Raw genomic sequence first — 26,399 nt, 5'->3', positions numbered from 1 at the left:
GGTTTGATTCTAACTAAAGTATTATTAAACTCGAACCTAGATGTTAAGAAGTGCTTTGATAGATCCCTTGCTTCTCTCGCAACTAAATATGTGAGAATTTTTCCAATAATTAAACATGTATTTTTAAAACGTTCATGTACAAATACTCTCATAAAACCACACTAAAGGTTGAATTATTCCTCTCCCCAACACACGTTAACAATAACACAGGCTGTAATTATACCGCCCAAAACATACATTGCTAATTGATATACACTGCGACATCGTCGCTGACAAGATATACAAGATAAAAAACGCCAGGAATGAGTTAATCGACTGTATAATTATAACTAGCGACATTCATTTACTTCTCGTAGTTAATCTACAAATTGCAGTTAAATGACAGACAAAAATACAAGGAAGGGCAAAGCTAGTATTCTGAGTGACTTTTTCCGTTTGGGACTGGTGTGAGCTATTGTACAAATCCATGCCAGCTTCTATGTGTCGATAGGTCTTCTCACAATTTCAAAGGAAATCGTGCGTAAGAACACTACAACCGCTACAATGAATGTGTAGTCTATTCTTCCTATTGAAAAAGTGCCTGACCTTCGGATTCCGTTTTATTTATGGAAGGATCTGATCGCTGACACAAAGCGTACTGGGTAAACACAATCGAAACATTGTAGCAAGTTATGTAAAAGGTCTGTAAAATGTACAAAAAAGACCACAAGGACTACTGACGGCCGATATGCTGTCTCACGCCATGTGACCAAAACGATGATCGAGGGGGGAAATTGCATGGTGTTTTACGCCGAGCCGGCAACTAAGGCTATATCACGGCAAGGCAGCCAGCCCTGTAAACAGATGTCACTTGAAAAGAAAGAACAGCGTGCCCGAGACGAGAGCTGAACCCAGGACAGCCAACCTTCAGTGTATTGGTGACAGGCGTTAACCGTTACGCCACCGGACCGCCCAAAACGATGATCGACGTTCACGCCTTTCATAACGGGCGCACACACAAATAAATCAGCTCCATCTCTCAGATATCGTATTTTCAATCGCACATCGTTACTGATTTTTATTTATCTCATATTTGTCTGTGTTTCTTTGTAATATTGTGCTTAGATTATGACCGCGCATTTCGCAACAGGTGACGTGGTCGAAGTAAATAATTCAGCGTTAATTAGACGGCGTCTTCCACACAATATTCAACATATTTTTACTGTTCGGAGATGAAGAGATAAAAGAATAAATGCCGTAGATATGGAATCTAATATGGACTGTAGAGGTTGCCGATCGGTGTGTGTGAACCACAGCGACCTACATGACGTGCTGGGGATGGAGGTGTCTCCCCTGCGCACGGTGACCTGACGACCCATAGGTCAACCAGTGTCATCCCTTCGCGCGCCGGCCCATATTTGTTAATAGACAATCATTGCACAGTGGCATTCATTCGTAAAAGGGGGAAAAAACACTCGCAACTGTGACTTAGCCCGCTGACTGGCGAAAGCGCAATGGCAGTTAGTTCACACGCGCCAAACGGGACTTGTATACGAGATGGGGAATGACAGTGGGACTGTGGACTCACTCGTAAGTTCTTGCAGAAAACGGTAACTCGCTTTCTCACGCACGGGTTCTGCTACTGCCTGCCAAGATGGCGGCGCCCATGTTAAACGGAGGCCCTCCGACTCCTGATGTTGTGGAAGTGTTAAGAAACTTGGAGCGCGGCTTCGTAACCACTATTTTCTTCTATCGTAAAAAACCAGAGCGTCGGACCTTACGAGTCAAACTCGAGACTCGCCAGTTGTTGTGGATTAAGAGCCATGGTGCCCGACCAGAAGGCCACGGTAAGTAAGACTTCTGTTTTCATGTTAGATAATTTCCAGGAAGCACAGAACAGCAAAAGTTCTACGCTGTGAACTCGTACAATTTTCTGTAAACGACACTCATTAGTAAAGGAGTATATTTTAGAGCACAGTTTCAGGCTAGAGATATAACTATTGTTGGTGTTAATTGGAGAACCGTGGACTTCGGTGTTGTTTTTGTGTCAAAGACATAGCATCAGTTGATACCATTTTTAGGAGCTATCACAACACAAAACAATTTTTCATTCAGCTTAGCATTAAAAGCATTTTTGTAGGTTAGGACATTAAAAAGGAAAACATCACAGGCTGTTGCCTTCTCTGCTATCATAACAAAAATAATATGTTCAACCAGTCATCTCCAGAAAGAAAGCACAAACCAGCAATAAAAGGAAGAAACAAAAACTATGAATCTGTATAGAGCACATTTATAATTTCGTTGTGCATGTCGACCATACACATGCACACAATCTCCTTTTCTTTGTCTTTGTCTATCAAAGCATAGTTTGTGACAAAGCATCCATGGTTGTTCTGTGGACTTTTTTAATGTCAGAATTAGAAATCATAGATCCTGTGAACATGCATTTTCACTAGAAGTTTCAAATTACAGGTAAAGTTTTAACAGGTATCTAGCACAGACATATCTTCCCTAATCCCCTTGGTAATTACACCAATACACTTTTCAAAGTCAGAAAGATAAATGACAACATAAAACAAGCGGTGCTCAGTTTTATCTTAAAGTGTTATCTATTATTACAAGTAAAATGGGATCAATATTTTTCTCACATTGTGTAATGCACAATAGCTGCACTAATTGACCAAAGTAGTTATAAGAGAGTGAAAAATCCGTTACTTATTTTTTTGTATAATTTATAATCCTAATTATAGTTTCTAGTTTACATTTAGTTTACTTTTTAGTTTATAGTATTAGTGTTTTGGGACTGTAATAACAGTTATGACATATTTGTTCATTAGCTGTTTTATAATTTATTTGCTTATTCTTGGGAATACAGAGCAAAGGATCTTGTAAACCTTAGATTCTGCAGTTTTAGTCTTTGTTATGTTGGTAGAAACAGTCTTAATTAATTTCCTTTTCAGCATTGTTGCCTAAAGAATAGCAAAAATTAAATTTCACTGCTTACTAAAATATAAATAAAATGCAGGAAGAATATATGTTGGTCTTACAAGCTGTGGGTCACGGAAGACCATTGTTGTGAAACTTTTTCAAGCTGTTATATAGACATGGCTCATGTTTTTAGCAAACTTCCTAAGAGTGAAACCTATGTAGATCAGGAACCAGGATGGTAGGATGAAGAATGGTTTGCAGGATGTAGTATTTTACATTAACAAAGTTTACCAGTACTGATGATAAATCTATAAAAGTCTTTTTACCATATATGATCATTCTAGATTATGTGACAGTAACTTGTCTCTTTAACCTGCTTTATGTTGATCTCTTTTCTGTTTTGCTTAAAAAATTTGGCAAATGCTTTTTTTTTCCTGCCCCCACCTTTTAGAATTCACTATTTGTTTCTCTTTAAATGCTGTCTACATTTGAAGCTTTCAAGTCTGGCCGCAGGACACACTACATAATCTAGCAAACTCTCCTGCTCACTCCTCAGTTCCACATCTTTATCCATGCACTTTATTTATATTTGCCACAGTGTCATCCATTTGCAATTGCTTGTATATTTGCATTGCATGATTAACTGTCAGTTCATTTGTACTCTTCTGCACACAGCACTTTGAGCTTGCTCAACACATGGAAACACACTTTCAAAATTTTATAGTTATTTTCCTTTATATTTAAATTGTATTGGCCTTCTGGATATGCTTTCCAGCTACTGCAAAAAGTTGAAAAAAATGCTATGCTACATTGCTAGTCATACACTTTTTACCTTGCCTGTAAATTTCTGTCTTCATATCCTTTGGTTCTTCAAGATGTTTCTGACACAGCAAAGCTTCCAATTATTATTTTTGTTATGGCAAACTTACTGGTACTTCTTTTTCATGAGAGACCTCTGTTTCTTTTTCCCTTTCTTACTTTTCTCTCTCACACACACATACACCCACGAGAAATGATGACATGGCTAAGGGTCACGATAATCTATTTTCCTTTAAGTACTAGTCTTGACTTAAGAGCTTGTCAGCTACGTTTAGTGTCAGCAGTTTTTTAAAACTGTGATCAGCCTGCAGACTTGAGGGATTTTGTGTGGGAGTAAACACTTAATGAAAATTAATTATAGCTGACCTTGAAGGTAAAGGCTACATGTTCTGTTTCTTTAAATGTTTTATATTTGCCATTTTAATTAAAGTCCTGTCACAATTTTATATGGATGATTGCACAAAAGTACTGTTTAAACATGGGAAGTAGAAATTTCTGCTTCATTTCTTTGTTCGTGATATTAAAATGAGCAACGTAACTGATACCAAGCTTAGCTGTTGTTTGCTTACTCTACAGTGAATTTACGTGAAGTAAAAGAAGTTCGTGCTGGGAAGGCTTCTCGTGATTTTGATAAATGGCAAGATGAGTCCAGGAAAGTTGACAAAAACCTGACTTTTGTTGTCTTTTATGGCAATGACTTTAAACTAAAGACACTTTCAGTAGTAGGTGAGTGCTGTAGTATGCTTTTACAGGTTTGATAAGTCGTGACAGTGTTTGGTCACCATTTTTTCAGGCTCTATAATGCAGCTTTGTAAATAACCTTACAACTAGAATGTTACTACTATTACATCAAGGAACTTAAAAAAAAATATGCAGCAATGGTATGGTTTACAGATCACTGCATTTGTATGTTTTGGCCCATGATGACCTCAGTGGTCATGCTGATCTTAGCTTCAAGTTTCTATCTTTCACGTGTTTTGCAATTAAACTTACAGTGTTTCAAATTCATTTTTAACTTGTCTGGTTTTTGTTCCTTAGACGATACCATTTACCAGAAATTGTCGTTGAAGCTTATTTTGCAAGTTAATATATTAAGCACCAACTAACCTTTCTGGCAGCCCTCAATCGTGATGAGTTTTCACAATGGATGAAAGGTTTGGATTACTTGGTCAAGGAGACACAATGGTCTGGCTATCAGCTGCAGCTGGAGAGATGGCTGAGGATGGAATTCTACATGATGGAGAAAGCAGGCAGTGATGTGTAAGTGCAGTCTGTATGAACATCAGGGTGAACACCATTCAATCTGAACATTTCTCTCAGCTAGATCATTTCAGGAACAACCAGATCAGCCAGCCTAGTTGACACAAAGTACAGATTCTTACAGACAAACAGTTGAACATCTCTGTGAATGTACTTTGTTCTGGAAAATAATTTGGATAGCAAGGACTGTATTTTCATTGTTCTCAAGGAAATAATTCAAATCACCTTATTTGCTTTTCCTATGAAACCTACAAAGCATCTCATTGGTATCTGCTTGAAGTGAAATACAATTGATTGTAGATAAAAGTTATAAAAAAGTTAAAGTTAAGGTTAGTCACTAAAGTGAAATAACAATGATCTAGTAATTCATCACAAAATAAAAGTTAAGGTTGGTTTATATAGGAAGGAGGTGGTAGACGTGGTTAGTAAAATCAACACTGTTACTGTTTGAAGAATTAATAAGAACAACAATCGTAAAAATGTACAACAAATGAACACAGTGAAAAATACAGATGATATAGAGCGGTAACCAGAACAAAACCTGAAATCTGTGCTCAGTAATGCATCATCACTGTTAATGCTCCTAATCGATCAATCCGTGAAGACGTTTTTTCCCCCAAAGAAGTATGTCTAGCTAGAGGTAATTGACATTTTCTTTCAAATTGTTGGTGAAAGTATTATCTGTTTATCTCCTAATTCCCTGCCATTGTTGCCAATTGGATCTAGCAGTAAATGGGCTTATATATTAAAGAGCTGTTGGAAATGATTCAAGGATGCCATGACAACTGTAGTGGAATGGCATGGGACTGTTAATCTTTTCTTGCGAAATACTCTAATGTTGTATGCATTTTATATGCTGTTTCAATTTGGAGTTTTCTTTTTCTCCTGCGTTTAGAAAGGAATGGCTGTGGTTAACATGCTAACCATGAGATATAGAAAATTGTAGTATTTTACTGCATGTGATAATGTGTAGTAAGTGTGACTGGGTCAGGGGCAGAGGGTAACAGATCATTTCCTTTTTCAGTTTATTTTTAGAGATATCCTGTGACTTATGGTAGTTTAATGTATTTTCCAGTATTGAATTTCATGCTAAGTTCATTTAACACGCAGTGATCCAAAGCAACTAATATAAACAATCCATCGCAGAAAACATCATCCCTAGTTATACAACTTCACTATAAGTTTGTTTTAATATATGTATATATGTGTTTCTTTTTCTTTGATATTTCCTGTTTCATTTCTTCTTGTTAATATAAATCAAAATTCTGTTTTGATAAGGGCAAAATATATCGTTCTGCTAATATAAGTTCAAAATGATTTGACAATTGCTAGAGCAGGGAGTCTAGCTACACTATTTGTGCACCTCTATTTATTTGATAAATCAATAGAGAAGAATTGCTTTGAAATAAAATTTAAACAAAAATGAAAAAAACAAAAGGGATTCCAACCCACTTTCATGTTTGCTTTGAATGTTTAAACATTTCCCCATGAAGTTAGTGATTTGCTTTGGGACGGCAAAATAAAGTAAATATGGAAATCTGTATCAGTTAAGGTATTAGCATATACAGAATTGTGGAATCTGGTAAAGGTTTTGCAATTTGAATAATTACTCATAATGGAAATGTTGACCATGGTGACTGCAATTTGAGAGATGATATTGATCTTGGATGACTAGGTTTGGAAGGATTTGTGGCAGGCAGCCATGCCATTAAGCAGAATGAAATCAGCAGAGCAGAGCTGCCAGTGCAGTTGGGGATAGGTGGCAACAGTCATGACAGCTTGTTTTAGTGTCGTGTATGGCTGTTGACAGACCTTGTCATAATTCAGTGAACTCGGCAATCTTCACTGAATTCATTTACTAACATTCATTGCCCAGCTCACTTATTGACATTCAAACAAGCTAACCAGTCATTTGCTGAAAACAGCTGTGTGTCTCATTTTGCCACTCTTTCTAACAAAATCGACATTGACAATTGACAGAGGGGCATGCTGAAGCGTTAGGTAACCAGTAACTGAAATTAACTACTTAGTCTGATGGAAGCTCTATTATTTTTTTTCCATGTTTTTCCATCATCTTCTATACCAATATCCATTAGACTGGGAATCTGTAACATTCCAGTCACATCTTCTGCACATAATTTGGGCTACCTTGTCTTGGAGGGCATAACTTTTGACCAACATACCACACATATTTGTCATTAGATAATACCTGGATGCTGAGGTAACAAATGTATTTGTTTGTTCACTAGCTCTCCCCCCACCCCCTCAGTTTCCTAGCTGTTTTCATTGTTGTGGTTGTTAGACATAGGATGTTAAGGTTTTTTTCCACAACATTTTTTTGATTGCGTTTGTTCCGAGTAATTTTCAGACATTAACCATATGTATTTCTCATCTACTTTCAGATGAGAGTTTCTTTTCTTTTTATTTAATTCTATTTTATTCTAAACTCCTTTGTTGTGCATGACATGAGATTTGAAAGACCAGAAGAACTGTACTTGAATAAGTGCACAGGCTATTGTAAATTTACCATGGTTTAACAGATATTAGAGAGATCAATAGATCTGATGTCCTAGTTTTCCTGCAGTTTTAGCGGAGTAACAGCAGCTGTGTTCTTCCGTGTGTTATCCATTTTTAGCATACTATCATTTATCAGGTTTAATGAGATTAAAATAAGTTTTCTTTTGCATGTATTTTTGTAAATAAATTAAACAAGGTTATGCACCAAAGTTCATTTCTTTATAGAACTAAGAACAAAAAAGCAGAACTCACAAAATAATTTTAACACATTTTGTTTAGATATAGAAAATGCTTAATATAATTGAGATGTGGTGTCACTGAATAAAAGAGTGTTAAAATTTATGACATGAAAATATTAAGCTTTGTCACTCAACTAGCAGAGGTTTTGTAAATCTCTTACCTACAGTGTAACATTGAAGAACCTCAAAGCATGGTTGCCACGCATCAACTTCAAAATGTCTACCAACAGATTGAGGGAAAAATTTCAGGTATTATTTTTCTCATTTCTTCCTTTCATTTATTTCACTTGTTTCTTACATAAATTTCTGTGTGTGTGTTGAGGGTGGGGGGGGGGGAGAATGTCTGTGTGTGTGGATATGTGTGCGGGGTGGGTTTGTCTGCATGGATGTGTGTGGGGTGGGATGTTTGTGGGGCTGCATATGTGTGCTCTTGTACATGAATGTATATGTTTGTATCTGTGGTGGGTTGGGGGAATGTGTTTGTGTGTGATTCACTTTGTGTGTGTGGGGGGGGGGATGTGGAAGGGTGGTTGGGTGTGTGTGCCAGACTCACTGGCAACTGCAAGCATGCTTGTGGTACCTGTCTAACCCAATGATTTCTGACTCATGTTGATGTGCATATGATTGATTTGTGGTTACAGGAGATTGACATAGAAGGGGTGGGAGAAATTTGCTTCACACAGTTCACAACACTTTACCATATGCTGGTCCATACTCAACAGGTGAGTTCTATATTACATCTTTATATGCAACATTTTTATATAGTTAAGTAATTAAATAAACTTTGGCCTTGAATGTTATTTCTGATAGATTAAGACCTGGTGAAGTATTTAGTTGTTGAGGACTTTTCATGACTATGGTCATTGTGGAGAGAGAAACTCTTGAAATGAGATATGCCAGTCTCTCCTACTTGTGAGATATTATAGTTTATTAAAGCCAAATGTACTTATAAGAAATAAATAGAAAAGACGCTGATGGTGATAGGAATGAACATTTTATAGGTATTGCAAGATAGGAAGACTTAAATATAATGTTAGATAGGTTTTTTCATTTATGAGTCATTTATACTTGCACTCATTTTGTAATCTTAATAGACTTTGTTTTGCACAATACTTTAGGTGAGACAACCAAATTTTAAAAATCCATCAACCTAAAGGTTTCCATAGGTCTTTTTTTCTGTTCTAGTTAATTACAGAGTACTTCGACAAATATTTTGATCCAAGCCCTGAAGAGAGGTAAGTTTGAATTATATCATCTTTGACCTTAAATTAAGGTTTCCATGTGAATGGGGTTCACATCTATCATCCTTTTTAATGTGTAATACAAGCCTGCCAATATAAATGGCGTAGTATCTTAATGATTTTAAAGTTTTATTAACTAAGAAGGTGATATAAGCAAATACAGTTTTTTTAATATACAACTTTTTTCTTATTCATTAGAACTTTTGATTATTCATAGTAACAGCTATTTTTACATGGCCACATAACATTTACATCATGCTTGTGACAAAATGACTGAACTCTCTTTCCATCATGGAAAATATTTGTATCATTCAAATGAAAACACTTTGAAAATATTTAATTTTGTATGGATTTCTGGCTATATTTTACTTGTGTTCTTTTAAAAATAATCACATTTTACCATTTGCAGACGGATGACACCTGAACGCTTCCAGTACTTTGTTGTTGAAGAGCAGAAGGTGACAATTTACATTTAAACAATTTTTTCCCTTAAATTCAGAGATAAAGAAGAAATATATATGTAAAAATAGTATATATATATTTTATATAATAATCAAAACAACCTACTGATTGGTGGCACACTCTTCCCACACAAAGACATCCACAAGGCAACATGGACATCACCAGATGGGAGCACAAAGAACCAGCTAGACATGTCATCATCAACGCAAAATGGAGAGCTCACTTCAAGATGTTAGAGCCTACAGAGGAGCAGACGTTGCCATGACCACACTCTTGTGATAGCCACAGTTTCCCTGAAGCTACGTCGATCACGAGGAAAACAGGCACGTCAGCAGAGAGTGGACTCTGGCAAACTGAAAAATCCAGTCATCGAAAGGGCCTTTGCTATGGAAGTAAAGAACAGGTTTCCAAGCACTAGGAGACCAACAAGAGATGACCTTAGACGACTTCAATCGAGTCTTACAGGAATCAGGAGAGAAAATACTGGGCTTCCAACGGAAAAAGAAAGAACAGTGGATCAGAGAAGAGACATGGAAGAAATAGAAGAGAGAAAGTCAGCCAAACAAGAATCAACCAGCACCAGATCAGAACGCCTGAAGAACAACTCAGACAAAATATGCAAAACTAAACAAAGAGGTAAAGAGGATGGCAAGAAACGACAAAGAGACTCACATAGAGAAACTGGCAGATTGAAGCAGAAAATGCAGCAAGTAAAAAATGGACCTGAAGACACTGTACAAGATAAACAAACAGCTAAACAACGGGTTTAAGAACAGTGATGTGCCAGTGAAAGACGTGAACGGTAATGTCATCGAGGGAGAGGCAGAAAAACTACAGCGCTGGAAGGAAACATTTTGAGTCGGTTTCTGAACAGACCAGATCCCTCAGCTTGCAGACATCCAGCCAGCAGCTATAGACCTTGACATCTGCACAGGACCCACCAAGCCTGGAAGAAGTGACAGCACAGTCAAGACAATGAAGGCGCAAAGCCACCAGGGGCAGATGGAATAACAGCAGAGATGTTGAAAGCAGATATAAATGTGACAGCTCCCAAGCTGACTGAAATCTTCAAGCAAGTTTGGAATCAGGCAGCTCCCTGTTGCTTGGAAGACAGGGCTTATCTTCAAGTTACCAAGAAAGGAGATCTTGGAGACTGCAATAATTGGAGGCATAACACTTCTTCCTCACACAGCAAGGTCTTCAGCAAGATTGTTTTTCAAGACTGGCGGCAACTCTTGAGAAAGACCTCCGACCACAGCAAGCAGGATTTCGTCCTGGGCGATCCTGCTCCGAACACATCTTCATTCTGCGACAGATTCTGGAGCAGAGCAACGAATGGAACACACGCGCTGTACATTTATCAATTTCATCGACCTGGAGAAGGCTTTTTGACAGCATTCCACCGCGAGTCCTTATGGAAGATCTGAGGCATTACGGAGTCTGCAAAACTTGTTCAGGTCATTGCAATGCTGTACAGCGATTTCAAATCCCAGGTTGTCCTGTGACACGGAGCTCACAGACCCTTTAACGTCAGTACCTGGGGGGTGAAGCAGGCTGCATTCTATCGCCGTTCCTTCTTCATCCTGGCCATGGACTGGATCATGAAGACTTCCAACCGACAGTGAGAGAGAGGGATCAGATGGACCATGACTATGACAGCAACAACAACGCTGGAAGACTTGGACTTTGCTGATGACATTGCCCTGCTGTCACACCGCCACCAAGACATGCATGAAAAAACAAAGGCCGTTCTCAGAAAACAGCTGGAAACCTTGGCTTGAAGGTCAGCACAAAGAAATCGAAAAGTATGAGAGTGAACTTCAGAGTCCAAGACGGCATCAAACTAAATGGAAAGAGATTGAGGAAGTTGACAGTTTCACCTATCTTGGTCCAAAATGTCAAACAACCGGGGATGCGGAGGTGGAGATTCGAGCCGACTGGCGAAAGCCAGCCAGGCCTTCGCCTCACTCAGGAAGCAATGGAAGGCAAAAAACATCAGCCAGAAGATCAACTGAGAATCTTCAAGTCAAATGTGATCAGCACCTCCTTTACGGATCAGAATCCTGGAAGATGACCAAAACCATCAGTAACAAGCTTGAACGTCTTCCAAACAGATGCCTCAGGCGCATTACTTAACATCTTTTGGCCAAATACCATCAGCAACGAAGAAACTCCACCGAAGAAACTGAAAACCGAGTCCATCACCACGCAGGTTCAACGAAGGCGTTGGCGATGGATTGACATGTGCTCCGCCAGCAGACAGCAGACTTTCCAGAGTCGCCCTACGATGGACTCCAGACGGCCGAAGAAAACGAGGCCGCCCAAAAGGAAACTTGGAGAAGAACAGTGGAAAGGGAGATGAAAGGAAAGGTCTGGATGGGGTCACCTAGAGGCGGGTTTCAGCCGATCGACATCGGTGGCGGACTCTGGTTGAGGCCTTATGTGCAACCTGATGCACGAAGAGGAATAGATAGATATAATAATCCTTTCAAAGCTGTAGTTGCGCTTTAAAACTCTTTGAAAGGGGTAGTAAGAGTTAGATAGTGAAGCCTGAGGTATTGCACACAACCTTGATGCTCTTGGTTAACTGTCTACTGTATATAGTATAAATAAACACAAAGTTTATTACCCTGTTATGGAGGTGATAGTGGGGTGAATGAGACTACCACACAGGCAAATTATATTAGGGTTATCTACTGTCGCAAAAAACCATAGAGTCATCCATTCTTTAATCTGTCGTAATTTAAAAACCAAGTTACCACAAGACTTGTCCATAAGAAACTGAGTTACTCGCATTTGTATCTCCTTGTATATACACAAGTGCATTCTTTGTACTTTTTATGCATGTTTATGGTGTATTGATTTTCAGGACAACAATGGAGCAGAATTATCCTATGTCAAGCATGAGATGTCACTTTTCCTTGATGATCCCATGCGAGTCAACAGTAATCTGTACTTTACAGAAAAAGAGGTAAAAAAAAAGATAGCACTTTGTGGCAAACCAGGTTTCTGCTTGGAAGGGCAGTAGAAGGCAAAAGACATTCCTATGTGTGTGTGCTTATGTGTACTTGCTTGTGTAGATGAACATGCATGTATCTGAGAGAAAGCTTTAGACGTATTGACAATTTTAGTGTATTTTTGAAACTCTAGGAGAAAGGGCAGAAGACACAGAACAATACCAGCATTCTGGCATTTTCCAAGTGTTCACTATCCTTGACAAAGTTCTGAGTCGTGGCTTGTCTGTGCAACATTTCAAAAGCCAAGCAAATAAATGAATTCTTCGGAAACTAAAACAGACTATTCAGTGGAAAAGCAAAGATGATATCCATCCACTCATAACCTCCAGCTATAGCAGTAGGCAAATACATATCAGGACAATAAAATAGCTTTTTTTTATCACAGGTTAGGGAAGTTGTTTTATGGAGTTTGTTGTGAAATTGATGAGCTGATAATTTCTTTTCACAGTTCTTGGATTACCTGTACAGTCCTCAAAATACTATTTGGGATAGTTCCCATGACAGAGTCAACCAGGACATGGACAAACCTTTGTCTAGTTACTGGATAGCTTCTTCGCATAATACGTGAGTTATACAAGATTGATTATGGATTTATAATTCTATAGCAGTTTAACAGCTTTATTTTAATGGTAACCAGATGCATGTTCATTAAAATTATTATTATCTTGTAGGTTTTGTAAAGTGTTTGAGCCTGCCTTGATGGTGAGAAAAGTAGATGTAGTAATCAGATTATCATTATTTAAAGGAACAAAGCAGATGGGAATAAAGAGGAGAAAATAAGAGTTTTGTATCAATCACAGACATGAAACACAAACAAGTTTTTATTTTGCCAATTATCTCATCCAGCTCCACAGACAAGGAAAATGTTAAATTGAAACATATGCTCCCATTCAGAGCACTCATTGACATTTTTACAGTCCATCAATCTCATGTGATCACAGGAAAAACACATAATAGAAAGAGGTATCAGAAGATGTTAACACTTATTTTTCATGAGGGTTATGTTAAAAAAAATGGATTAGAAAATCTTGATTTTGTTCGCTGGAAAAAAAAAAGGTGGTATCAAATAAATTCGTGAGATTTGTGGTCCTAAATCTCCAAGTAGTTTCTGTTTTACATGATTCTTTGCCGTAGGTACTTGACTGGTGATCAGTTATCCAGCGAGTCCTCAACAGAGGCCTATGCTCGATGCTTGCGTATGGGATGTCGTTGTCTGGAGTGTGAGTAGCTTTTTCTTGATTTTCAAAAGTTGTTACAGTTATTTTAACAGAATCACAATAATTTTGCTCAGAAAGATTACAACTTTTAAACTTCCCTGAAGAATTGCTACCATGAAGTGTACTTGAATGCCAGAGTTTTAAGCATTTCTGTCAAATATTAGTCAAGATATAGATATTAGCTAAAAATGATCTGGACTGTCCTCTTAATGGGTCATTAATAAATATTTCTTTTCAAACACAGAATTTGCTCATTTTGAAAGAAAAAATCATAGTAAGGATGGAGATGCAAAAAAAAAACGTAAAACCTTTGATTATAGATCTAAATGTGCAAAAATCAACATTTCCTTGTTAAGTCCCTCTTCACACCTTAGCACTTTTTTTGTGAATCAAAAAGAAATTAGTTTTATCCGATAGACTTTTAATAATAATCAATGAGCTTGTGTAGCACAGTTCTCTGGTCAAAGCCTGGCTCATTAACAAACACAAAAATACAAAATAAAGATGAAATTCCTGGGACTGTCTCATTGCAGTTAACAGAAGACTTTGTCATTGTTCCACTAAATAAAATCTTCTTTATAGACCAAGATATTAATTAAGTACAGTTGAAATTTACAGGTGGTAAAGAGACTGCGAAATTATTTCTGTGCTCTTGATGTTCATTAATTTCTGTGTCAATTTGCCTGTCTTCATTGTCATCTTTGCCGTTTGCATAGGCTATTCAGTTTGGAAATGTGAAGCTAAAGGTTTGTGGAATTCTGTTACAGATTTAAAAAAACCAAAGCAAAAAGAATACTAAGTTTTGTTACAGTAAATTTTTGTCCAACACTTAACAAAGTACATGTCAAAAACACCTAAAAATCTTTACGCCACAGAGCAGATGTTCTAAAGAGTTTAAATTAACCATGTTTCACTAGCAGTAGGTATGAAATATAGAAATCTGAAATAAGATGTTCAGATAGTGGCATTAATATTTGGTTGTTTCAGTGGACTGCTGGGATGGACCAGATGGATACCCTTATATTTATCATGGACACACTCTCACCTCCAAAATCAAGTTCATGGATGTATTGGAAACAATAAAGGAACATGCCTGGGTTGCTTCAGAGTAAGAGCTTGTTTTCTACTATTAGCTGATCAAATTACAAATTACTATTTACAGAACAAATTTACAGGATCATGCAGCAGCCACAAGAATACTCAGAAACAGGAAATTTACCAGTTAATGTGTACTTATGTGCATATGGCACACACATATATTCCTTTCTTCTTTGTATTCAGATGTTTCACTGGAATCAGTTACCAGAAAATTCTCATTGCTTATCTTTACTTGCTGAGGTATATCAAATGCTAGGAGAGTCTGTGACAGTGTTTTTATATTCATTCACAAATACCATAGTAATGCATTCAGTGAATTCATGTCCACTTTAAAAAAAAAAAAACCCCCCCATTTAGTGCATTGTGTAATCTTTGTTTGCAGATACCCATTGATTCTGTCCATAGAGAACCACTGCAGCCTTGGCCAGCAGCGCAACATGGCTATGGCTTTCCGGGATGTGTTTGGAGGTGAAGATATCCATTGTGCTATGATTTTTCATCAGCTTGTAAAATGCTGGATGTGTATTCATACCCCTGTGGTTGTCTTTTCTTGTCTTGTTTGGGTTGATATATACAACTTGACGAATGTTGGAAATTTGTTTGTGTTCCTGTTAGTTTAGTCTGTGAATGGAACTTTTCTTATGTTTTCAGGATTTATCCATTCCACTGTTATTTATTTTGCAGACCTTGTCAGGCACCTGGTTCAATGTCTGTGATTATGTTGTTTTGTGGTTTTCAGTGGGGGAGGAGGAAGATAAAAACATGTTTTTGACTCCTTTATGTTTTTTCCTTGTTCAAACAAGTTGTTTTCTAATCATCATTATATTTTCTTTTAATACTTCTGTCCTTTTAATCAGAATAATTGTGGAGATGGACTTCTATTAAAAGCATAATTAGTAATATAATTGAGAAGAGCATGTGCAAAATAGAAATGACAAAATTGTTATTCTAAGTAATAATAACATTTGCTTTCATCATCGCCATCATCTTTACAAATGTTATTGCATTATTGTACTTGTAATTATCATCGTCAGTGACCAGCACGTTACCTTTTCTTCATTCTTGTCACTTTAATCAAAATCATGATAATATGATTCTGAAAAAAATGCTGAGGGTTTCTTTTTTTTGTTTTCTAGTTGTTTTACCTGTGCTTATATTATTCATTGCCTGTGGAACTGTAAAAATCTAGATATTTTGAACATTCATGGAAAAAAAAAATCGAAGCATTTCACTTTTATAATATGTCTGGATTTTTAAAACTGGGTAGTTGAAAAGTGTTTTTCTTGCCTTACAGCAAGTCTGCTAGTAGACCCTATTCAGAAAGATGCTACACTTCTGCCGTCTCCACAGCAGCTAAAATACAAGATTATTCTTAAGGTATGTTGTGGTTAGCACTTAGACTAAGGTGCACATAGACTAAAGGTATATGAATTTTGTGATATGTGAGTTGTGACACACATTATTCTTACCTTGCAAGCCACCTTTTTATTTTGTCTTGACTATATCCATAACACTAGTGAAGTAGCTTGCACAGCACCTTGGAAGATGGATGTTATGCAATTGCAAAGTTACTCAGCAGAGGCAGACCATTTATTTTGCCTTTAAAAAAATATCAGTTCTTTTCCTGAATTCATAAACATGATTATTTTCATTCCATTGGCATGTGTGTATATGAATTTTAGTGAGAAATTTTTCTGTGATTTATGTGTACATTTGCATATTTGGCTGTACAAATGCCTACAGCACAAAAAACTGCCAGACTGGGTAGACGGGAATGAGTGGCGATACACCGTGGCTTCAGAAGACAGCAGTGAGTAGAATTCTGCACAGTTCTGCAAACTTCGTCTCCCTTATAATATGGTGTCCATAGCTACTGTTCAGAAAATTTTTCTCTTTGACTTATAAATGTTTTACCTTAATTGAAGTAAAGATCTTCAGAGCATTTCTATTAAATATGTTTTTATCCACAAAAATCTGGTTTCAGATGTGCACAATCAGAACAGGAACATATAATAAAATTGTGGAGTTGAAATTGATGCTGCTATTCAAATTGAATTTTTGTCCATTTCTTTGGTTAGGTAATATGGAGATTGATATCAGCACTTCCGTGAAGAATGGGATCATGTACTTGGAAGATCCAGTAGATCCATGTAAGCTTTTTGTTTAACTTTACCAGACAATTAAGAGTGTAGAAGTGTAAATTATTGCATCTGGTCAGCGGAGTCAGCGGCCCATGCTGCCAGAGCCTCAGTGAACTACTGTGTCTACATTCAAAGCCTTCAAATCCAGCCTCAAAACCCATCTAAGAAATATCTTGCATGATCAAGAATTCTGTTCCACCCACTGCTGAACTGTTCATCCATGCACTTAGTTTTTTTCTTCTTGCTGTTGTCTGTTGATGCTTATGTTTCTTGGATGGTTTACTGTTGGTTTGTTAGTATTTTTTTTATGTGCAGTGCATTGATTTTGCATCCACATGGGGGAAATATGCTCTACAAATCAAATTATTATAATCATATATTTGAATGAATGTGGATTTTAATTTAGCCACCTGATGTCTTTCTGCTATGTCTGTTGTTTATGCTGTAGATATGGCGACCCCACATCTTTGTTCTCAATGGCACCAAACTGTACTACACAGAGGAGACACAAAATCCTGATCAAGATGAAGAAGGTGAAGATGAAGAGGCCCTTGAAGATGTAGGCTGATTTTTGATTTTCATCCACTCCCATTTTCAGAAATGGTTTAAACCTTTGCATTGATTTTTTTTTTAAATACCCTTTGCTCTTGGAATGAAGCAAGATACCTTGCACTTAAATTATATATTATGTAGCTTTGATATATGAAAAATGACATTGCTTTATTTTGCAATTTGTCTTTTGATCTAGTTCATGGTTCTACGCATTTGATTTATTGCATCATATTGGCCTTCAGTGCCTTGCATTTCCTCTGATTAGGATCATGTTGTTGTTATTATTATCGGATTTGAAGTGTGATTTATCAGTTTGGCAGAATTTTCATTCTTGGCAAGGATATGTATGATGGAGAACCACCCAGAAAATAGATTTAGTGATGCTTTTGCTGCTAGGGTCGGCCAGTGGATGAGTTACACTTCAGTGAAAAGTGGTTTCATGGTCGCTTGGAGGGAGGTCGGCGCAGAGCTGAAGAATTGCTGCATCAATACAGTTGGCTTGGTGATGGGACATTTCTTGTCCGTGAGAGTGACACATTTGTTGGTGACTTTTCTCTATCATTTTGGTAAGTTGGAGTTACTTGTTGTATTAACAGTGAAGATAATATAATGCCACAGAAGAAATAAAGCTTTTCTATGACAGCTACTGTTGATACAAGAATTTTTAATAATGCTAAAAACGTGTTAATGCAGGCGACAAGGCAAAGTGAATCATTGCCGAATCAAGTCACGTCAGGAGAGGGGGCAGACCAAGTACTATCTGATTGATGCTGTCACTTTTGACAGCCTTTACAACCTCATTTGTCATTATCGACAGTTTCCTCTTCGTTCCTCGGACTTCACTCAGCTTCTGAGGGAACCTGTGCCTCAACCCCAGAGCCATGAAGGAAAAGAGTGAGTAGTGTTATGAATGAGAGCTGAGTAAAAAAAACTATGTTACAGCAGGTTTGTGATTTAGTCTCGCTTTGATTTTGTGGATGTTTTCTGATGCAGATGGTATCATGAAGGGATGAGCCGGGCTGCTGCTGAAGACATGTTGAAAAGGATTCCTTATGATGGAGCCTTTTTAGTACGTCACAGCGGACAAGATCAGTACAGTTATGCAATCTCATTCAGGTTTGTGTGCATATCATCCATCATACTATTTGACTCTCCTCTCCCCACCTCAAAAGAGCATGAACTTTTTGCTCTCATGCACCAGCTGACAAAGTGATTGGTCTATATAAACAAATTTTTGTTAATAAGATTTATTTTACTGAAAGTTTTAAATTATATTTTGTGTAAAAAATTTCATCAGTAAATATCTTATTCAGCAACTCGGTGTTTATATCCAGTTTGGTTGTTTTCTTCACTGTCATCAGGGCAGAGAGCAAGATTAAACATTGTCGCATCAAGCTGGATGGTCGACTGTTTGTCATTGGTAATGCTCGATTTGAGAGCCTGGTGGAACTTGTTTCGTACTATGAGAAGAATCCACTTTACAAGAAGATGAGGCTGAAGTACCCTGTTAACATGCAAGTTGTTGACCGCCTTGACATGGTAATTAACTTGTTAACTTGTCCTCAGCTACATGTGTCCTTGCCTTTGTGGATACACACACTTATATAATCATTAATGTTGAAATAGAGCACACAACACACACACACACACACACAAGCGCATGCACATGCATGTGCGTACACACATATATTTGCTTTGAGACGAAGAAAAAGAGAAAACTTAGTGTTAGTAGTTTTGAGCAGGTTATATAAAACTGTCTGAGGTGTAAAGGCTTCTATGGATTAATATGATAAGAACTTTATTTCGATCTTTAACTCTATTTGTGAAAATTTAAGCAATGTTTCCAGTCACAGATAACATGTTTTGTTTCAGGCACCAGATGATACAGGCATCTATGGCACACCAGACCTCTACATTAATCCTAATGACTTTACAACAAAAGTCAGTCCCTTTTTACATCGTCACAACTCTCATAATGAAGGCTAATGAAAACTATGACATTTTGGTTCTAAGACTGGAAATGCATTGTGTACAATAAATCAATATTGTGTGTAAATAAATTAAATCTAAAATCAAAATACTAATATTTTAGTAGTCTATGTGATCGCACAACCACAATCACTCACATATACAGACCAGGTGTGCAGTTAGAATTTGCAAATTACACATCACATCTTATGATGAACTTAACCCAGTCATTTAATCAGTTTGCCTATTTGATGTCTACAGGTGCGGGTAAAAGCACTTCATGATTACAATGCTAACCGTGATGATGAGCTCTCTTTCTGTAAAGGAGCAATAATTACCAATGTCACTAAGCAAGATGGCGGATGGTAAATTTCATATTATATCCTCCCCTGCTATTGCTTGTTACCACACAATGTGCTATAGTCTACTACCTTTTTATCTTGGAATCTTCTATTAGAATGCATGTGCCTATCATAACCATTATGTTATCGCCATTATGAGCATGTAACTGGGCCAAGAGGAAGCACATCATTAGAAATGCCATCTGAATAGCCAGTTATCACAATGAACTTGCAGAAATAAAGGTCTGATTTAGGAAGACTTATGTTTGTCATATTTTATAAGTCCTGATCATCAAACAGTGTGCATCATTAGAATTATCTTGTTTATCCTACCCTCAGGTGGCGTGGTGACTATGGCACAAAAAAACAGCTCTGGTTTCCGTCCAATTTTGTGGAAGAGATCGAGGCACATAATGACTCTGGAGTATCCATGCCTTTGGGTTCTCTGCAGCAGGGTAGCATCGATGTGCTGGGTTGTATTGTCGGTAGGTAACTGACACAAGTGGTTATGTTTTAACATCATTTTGTATTTGGAAAAGTTAAAGAGAAGGAAAATTACTATTCCTTGTATATTTGTGGCTGTTCAATGTTGACCATAAAATAAGCACAGAATTTTATGGAAAATTGGTGGTTAGATAATTTCAGGAAAAAAATTGATATTTTGATACGGAATGTTTTACTTTAGAACCACTGCCAATGCATGGAGATCGGTATGGTCTCCGTATTGTAATGCCACAGCAGGCATTGCCCTTTGACATGCTGGTTGATTCGGAGGAGGACATGCGTGAGTGGGTGGACAAAATCAGTGATGCTTCTTGTGCTGCAAAACAGAGAGTAAGTAGTCTCCTCACTTTGCACAAACTGAAACAGTTTTACTTTTGATTACTGTTTTTTTTTAACCGCTATCATCTTCATGCTTGAGCTCAATATATTTGCATATATGTGTGTTTTTATTTCTGTGTAATTTGTGTGTGTATATGTGTATGCTTTTGTCACATTGGCAACTCTACAGTTATTTTTGGATGAAAATTGAACAATCTGAATTTTAGAAATCGAAAATTATGCAACAAACAATGTTGTTTTTTTTTACATCCACATTAAAACCATAATTTCCCCTTGAAGATAAAAGTATTTTGTTAAAGTCACTTTAAGATGATTTTTGTTGTTCTTGATGTTCCAGTGAAATATTTAGAGATGCTAAAGATATTTCATGGTATAACAATAGTTGCTGCGTTTTCAGACATCGGAGCAGAAGATGCTGGAGCGGACAATGCGAATTGCTCGAGAATTCTCAGATTTAATAGTATATTGCAGGGCTGTACCATTCTGCCCTGAGGGTAAGTAGAATTTTCAGATTTTATAGGCTGTTCCAAAGCTTTGCCTTTCAGCCCTCATATGAATAAATGTTTTTGCTGCTGATAGGGAAAATTAAAATGGGCCTACTTTGCAACTGTTTTCACAGTATTGTGGTTGTCAGATTACCCTGAAACAAGTTTCTTTTAAATTTTAACCAGGAACTAAATTAACATTTTATTTCTACAAATTTGTTAAGCTTGCTTGTTATAATTGGTTGATTGATATGATAATGTTAATCAACATTTTTAACAAAAGAAATTTAATAGTCTACTGGTGATTGGCATGCCAAGTATGCAGCTGTATGAGAACAAGCAAATAAATTTATATCATTTCCTGTGCAAAGTGCAATACAGATAAATGCAGGTGTACATCATGGTTAGTAGTGAATAAGGTTGAAGAAAGAAAGATGTGTACTGATGGATTCTAAAATGATATATGATTGGCAAAATCTTTCCTAATAAGTCAGCGTTTGTTTGTGCTTTGTAATAAAGGAAATAGTAAAGAGATTGTGGATGAGATGCTGAATAAATAAATACAGCATGAATTACTATCTATGCAATAACTAATTATAAATACTAATAATAACAATAGAGTGAATAGAGATATCCAATGATTTTTTGCTTGTTTGAACAGAGATTCCAGGGCCTTTTTATGAAATGTCATCTTTCCCTGAAACCAAAGCAGAGAAATATGTCAACAAGCACAAAGCCAAGTTCTTTCTACAATATCCTTTATTTGTACAGTGTACAGTACATGAACAAAAACAGCAAGCCTTCCCCAGTCCTAATTACAGGAAAAGTGTTTACATGTGCATGTTTATTAGCATGGAAGTAAAAGCAAAGAGGATACCAAGAGCAACCACTTAGGTAGGTGGGAAAGTGAAGCCGCACTAACCCAAACGTATCGGCTGCCATGCCCACCGTCAGCGAATATCAGCATAGTTGCTATCAGTGTTTGAAAAGTATGAAAGCGTGCTCATTTGATTGTGTGTCTGTTGTCAGTACACGATTATCAGAACAAAGGTGCAGCACGCCTGAATTTAGCGACGTACTCGTTTAAAAGGAGTGTGGCCTGGCTTCACGCTCTCATGTAACAGTGGTCGCTCTTGGTATCTTCTTTGGTAGAAGTGTGTGTGTGTGTTTATTGTACACCAAAGAATTCTCTAAAGTTTCTGATAAGTGTGATTTCTTGATTCAATTGCATGGTTAATTGACTTATAATAATGATGAGGTCTGGAAAGTGATATTTCTGCTATTGTTACTGTTGTTGGAGTACAACCACTGTATCTTCTGGCCGAATGTTTTTCTTAACGGTGACACATACCATCGCCGTCAGCTAAGCAGAGTGTACCCCAAAGGTCAGCGAGTTGAGTCCTCCAACTATGACCCTGTTCCCTTCTGGTTATGTGGGTCACAGATGCTGGCACTGAACTACCAGACACCTGACCGTCCCATGCAGCTGAATCAGGGCCGCTTCTTGGCTAATGGCAGGTAAGGAAGAGACTTTATTAACATTTTCTGGTCCAGCCCTCAGTTGTATAATTCATTTATCTAGAACAGTTAGCATAAAATTGCATCATAACCTACAAACACAATTTTTTGTTTGGTTTACCTGGCTGCTTCCAAAAGTGTTTTCACTAAAACTAATGTTTTCATGTGATATGTGACATTTGTGTTAAATGTATTTTTGTAATATTTAATGGAAAATTGATTTGCATAGTCATTGTCCTGAGTGCTTGTGTTGTTTGTGACAGGTGTGGTTACATTCTTCAGCCTGACATTCTCCACCATGAATCCTACAGCCCGTACGAAAAGAAGTTTCTTGGTCAGCTGGGTGTTGAGCCCCTCACATTGAGCATTACTGTGAGGACCTCACTAGTAACATGTCAAATCATGACACAACTTACTTCAATACATCTCACAATTACTGAGTGTCTTACAACCCATCTCCTGAAAAGTTTGTTACTTTAAGCACCTGATACAGTTACTCAGTTACCATAAGTACCTTAATACAGCACAGCATGAGCTCATCATTGGTTGAAACATCTCATAACTGTATCTCAGTACACCATAATAATAATAATGAACATTTATATGGCGCTTTTCCAAAAATTTGCTCAAAGCCCTTTACAGGAACGATATACAGAAGTAAATTGAATCGCCAACAACCATGCACCCATATTCACATTAACAGACACAATCACTTCTATAACAGAAATACCTGCTCATACATAAAGTAAACACAGACACATATTAGGCACGCACATGGTCATGTCGTGGTCACAGTAAACTTGCTGTTCTGAAAAGATGCGTTTAAAGTTTAGACTTAAAGGTAGTAAGAAAATCAGAGTGACGAAGGCTGATTATATAATTATAATTATGGTACATTTAATTTCTCGATTTACCTTATTTATCATATTGATTACAGTACACCTGATAGCTCACTGCGAATGGAGTTTTCACTCTGATCATTGCTACACCTTACATTCTCTGTAGTCCTGATCAGACACACTAATCATTTATACTCCTTACTTTCTCCATAGTCCCAATCAGGGTAATGAAGTAAGAAAAATTTGGATATTTATGCCCAACAAGAAGATTTAAAAAAACTTTACTTCACCACAAGAGATAGAGCTTATACTTTGTCTCTAATTTTTGTTCTGTAGACTTCATGTCATCCTGCTTTCTCTTGTAGATACTTGGTGCACGTCATTTAGTCAAGACAGGACGTGGTATCGCCAGTCCTTTTGTTGAGATGGAGATAGCTGGCATCAAGTGTGACAATCAGAAGTTCAAGACAGGAACTAAGGGTAGGCTAGTCTCACTTCCTCCATCTGTGCCCCATTGTTTGCCTTTTCTTTTTCCTTGGCCGGAGAGTAAGCAAGTTAAGGTAGATATCTAAGAGAAATGATATTTAAGATGACAGTGAAAGGTAGAACCACCTATCTCAGATGACAAAGTGCAGAGTGACAGACTGTCCTTTTTTCTTCACCTGATGATTTTGTGCTCTCATCATTTTGCTATCTGCTTTCCGTCAGTCTATTTTTTAGAGATGCTTTTAGCAGTGACATACCATTGGTAATTTGGCATACTGACATAAATAGTACCTTATTAATCTTAGGATTACATTTTAAAAAAATAATCTGGTGGCTTTGGCTTCAGTGGACAATGGACTGAATCCAGTTTGGAATGAGAGCTGTGTCTTCGATGTGCTGTGCCCAGACACAGCCCTCATTCGATTTGCAGTCATGGATGAAGACATCTTTGGGGAACCTAATTTTCTTGGCCAAGCCTGCTTCCCTGTTCCTTGCATCAGAAGTGGTGAGTGATCCCTTGCATGCACACTGAAAGTTTAATGTAAAGTCACAGACTCTTTGTCATTAACTATATTTTGACAAGCTGACTTGATTACAGTTGTTCAAGATTGTTGCTACAACTGTCATCTTCCTTTTAAAAATAAGCAGAAAGATTCAAAATATGAAAAAGTGTATGTCATTTCCAGGGTATCGCAGTGTGCTCTTGAAAAATGGATATAGTGAGCCCCTGGAGTTGGCTTCTTTGCTTGTGCACATTGATATGAGGAACCCTAAGGTAAAGGATTCTGCTTTGTAGGAAAAATTGGGCTTGAGGAGATGTGTAAGTGTACATTAGGCTTGGAGGGTTGTGTATACTGCACAAATTTTAGGAGGTGTATGTGTCTGTGTGCCATTGAGTGTGTATGTGTGTACATAATGCATGTGGTATAGAAAATGTGAAGGATACATAAATGCAAGCATAATCCAGCAATATTTACAATTTAAATTATGTAATGTTGATGTTTATGTGGCTTGCACAGGTAGTAATCATGTACATGGTGGATACCATCTTAACTGTCTTAAACGTCAAAGAACCACCTCGAGTAACTACACTCTGGCTTTTTTCTCATCATTTGCCTTCCTTCTGTCATTGCGAGTGGTTTTGATGTCAACTGTTTGTCAACTATTTGTGCTTTCATTTTGCTGCTTGCTTCTGTTCAGGGTTGCTTTTATGCCTGTACCAGCTAACCATTTCACCTGCTAATGGTCTCTACAGTCATATCAGTACTACCATTTTTACTTTGTTGCAAATTTAACACATTCACATCTCTGATTTCTCCCTGTCAGCATCTAAGGGAGATAAATATCACTTGTTACAGGCGAAATTTACAATGTCCTGTATAAAAGAATGGGCTCAACTGGGGAAGTAAAAGGGGTTGGGGGAAATAAAATTTAAAAGACTTAAGGAGGAGATAGGCAGTGAACAAGCACAAGGAACTGAACTTGGTCTGAATGAGGAGGAAGTACAGAAATTGTTAAAAACTCCCTCTGTTGACTTGAGAACCCATGGGGTTGACAGGTGAAGGGGAAGTGGGGAGGTAGGGATTTGACAAGTGACAGCAGGGCTGCAGTAAGATACAGCTATACATAAAACAATGGGGTATATGACTTTATATTGTCTGTTGCTTAATACTGGCTTCATCTCATTGTTATAGATAATTTGCATTTCTGTTTCCTTCGGCCTATTATAAAAAGTGGTTTGCAAATTGGGATAGGACCTGTTTTTTTTTTTCAAGATTTTTGCATCTGCTGAGATTCTTGTCTTTTGAATAGTATAACACACAACTGTATCTCCTTGCTTCCGTAACTTCCCAAACTCACTGTTATTCCTTTGATGCAGTGTTCTTGTGGCATGCTCATGTTCTTTTTTACCTTGTAGTACCTGCTTGTTTGTCCTGGTTGAAAAGCATATCCATGTTTATGTATGTGGAGTCTTGAGTACTGCGCAAGTTGTTAGGAAAGTCTGCTGTAATGCCTCTGCATAATTATTGTATGTTTGATCTGTGTTCGGAGTGCTGTGATCATTTTGAATCTGTATTTAGATGTTATTTATGTTTATTTGTGTCAAGCACATTGAGTCTACAGTGGAACAATGGAAAGAAAAATTTGCCTTATTATTATTATTTGATCTACTATCAAAATGCAGGAGAGCGAGGATAGTGACATATATGCATCCATTCAAGAATTGCGTGACCAGTCTGAGACACTCACCCAGCAGATAGAACAGATGGAGCAGACAGGTGACCGAGAACATGCCATTATCATCAAGCGCCAGTTGGAGGCCACGCATGAGCGACTTTTGGCCAAGAACCGTGAGCGTGATCAGCGCAAGTGAGTGTAGTACCTCCACCTGTGTGCAGCATATTCTTACAATCAAAATTTAACATCAAAGAAAGCATATTCCTACAGC

At 37.4% G+C, this 26,399-nt stretch overlaps 1 protein-coding gene across 1 annotated transcript in view; it reads left to right on the top strand.

The window, feature by feature from the left end:
- The first annotated feature begins 1,444 nt into the window (after nt 1-1,444).
- Nucleotides 1,445-26,399, top strand: part of LOC112576695 (1-phosphatidylinositol 4,5-bisphosphate phosphodiesterase gamma-1-like) — a 29,893-nt gene continuing 4,938 nt past the window's right edge. Inside the window, exons 1-32 of the mRNA XM_025259345.1 lie at nt 1,445-1,826; nt 4,303-4,452; nt 4,845-4,986; nt 7,910-7,991; nt 8,384-8,464; nt 8,928-8,977; nt 9,393-9,441; nt 12,315-12,416; nt 12,911-13,026; nt 13,597-13,682; nt 14,667-14,787; nt 15,160-15,245; nt 16,072-16,154; nt 16,521-16,587; nt 16,856-16,938; nt 17,367-17,477; nt 17,867-18,036; nt 18,164-18,364; nt 18,464-18,586; nt 18,832-19,009; nt 19,343-19,411; nt 19,700-19,803; nt 20,119-20,264; nt 20,465-20,613; nt 21,020-21,116; nt 21,769-21,859; nt 22,455-22,625; nt 22,889-22,997; nt 23,830-23,944; nt 24,297-24,455; nt 24,637-24,725; nt 26,136-26,320. Coding sequence (XP_025115130.1) covers nt 1,634-1,826; nt 4,303-4,452; nt 4,845-4,986; nt 7,910-7,991; nt 8,384-8,464; nt 8,928-8,977; nt 9,393-9,441; nt 12,315-12,416; nt 12,911-13,026; nt 13,597-13,682; nt 14,667-14,787; nt 15,160-15,245; nt 16,072-16,154; nt 16,521-16,587; nt 16,856-16,938; nt 17,367-17,477; nt 17,867-18,036; nt 18,164-18,364; nt 18,464-18,586; nt 18,832-19,009; nt 19,343-19,411; nt 19,700-19,803; nt 20,119-20,264; nt 20,465-20,613; nt 21,020-21,116; nt 21,769-21,859; nt 22,455-22,625; nt 22,889-22,997; nt 23,830-23,944; nt 24,297-24,455; nt 24,637-24,725; nt 26,136-26,320 — 3,758 coding nt within the window. The 5' untranslated portion in view covers nt 1,445-1,633. The remainder of the gene's footprint in view (nt 1,827-4,302; nt 4,453-4,844; nt 4,987-7,909; nt 7,992-8,383; nt 8,465-8,927; nt 8,978-9,392; nt 9,442-12,314; nt 12,417-12,910; nt 13,027-13,596; nt 13,683-14,666; nt 14,788-15,159; nt 15,246-16,071; nt 16,155-16,520; nt 16,588-16,855; nt 16,939-17,366; nt 17,478-17,866; nt 18,037-18,163; nt 18,365-18,463; nt 18,587-18,831; nt 19,010-19,342; nt 19,412-19,699; nt 19,804-20,118; nt 20,265-20,464; nt 20,614-21,019; nt 21,117-21,768; nt 21,860-22,454; nt 22,626-22,888; nt 22,998-23,829; nt 23,945-24,296; nt 24,456-24,636; nt 24,726-26,135; nt 26,321-26,399) is intronic.

The sequence above is a fragment of the Pomacea canaliculata genome, linkage group LG12 (assembly GCF_003073045.1).
Source record: "Pomacea canaliculata isolate SZHN2017 linkage group LG12, ASM307304v1, whole genome shotgun sequence".
Classification (NCBI taxonomy): Eukaryota; Metazoa; Mollusca; class Gastropoda; order Architaenioglossa; family Ampullariidae; genus Pomacea; species Pomacea canaliculata.
The sequence above is the reverse complement of the archived record's forward strand: the minus strand, read 5'-3'. Positions and strand labels throughout refer to the sequence as shown.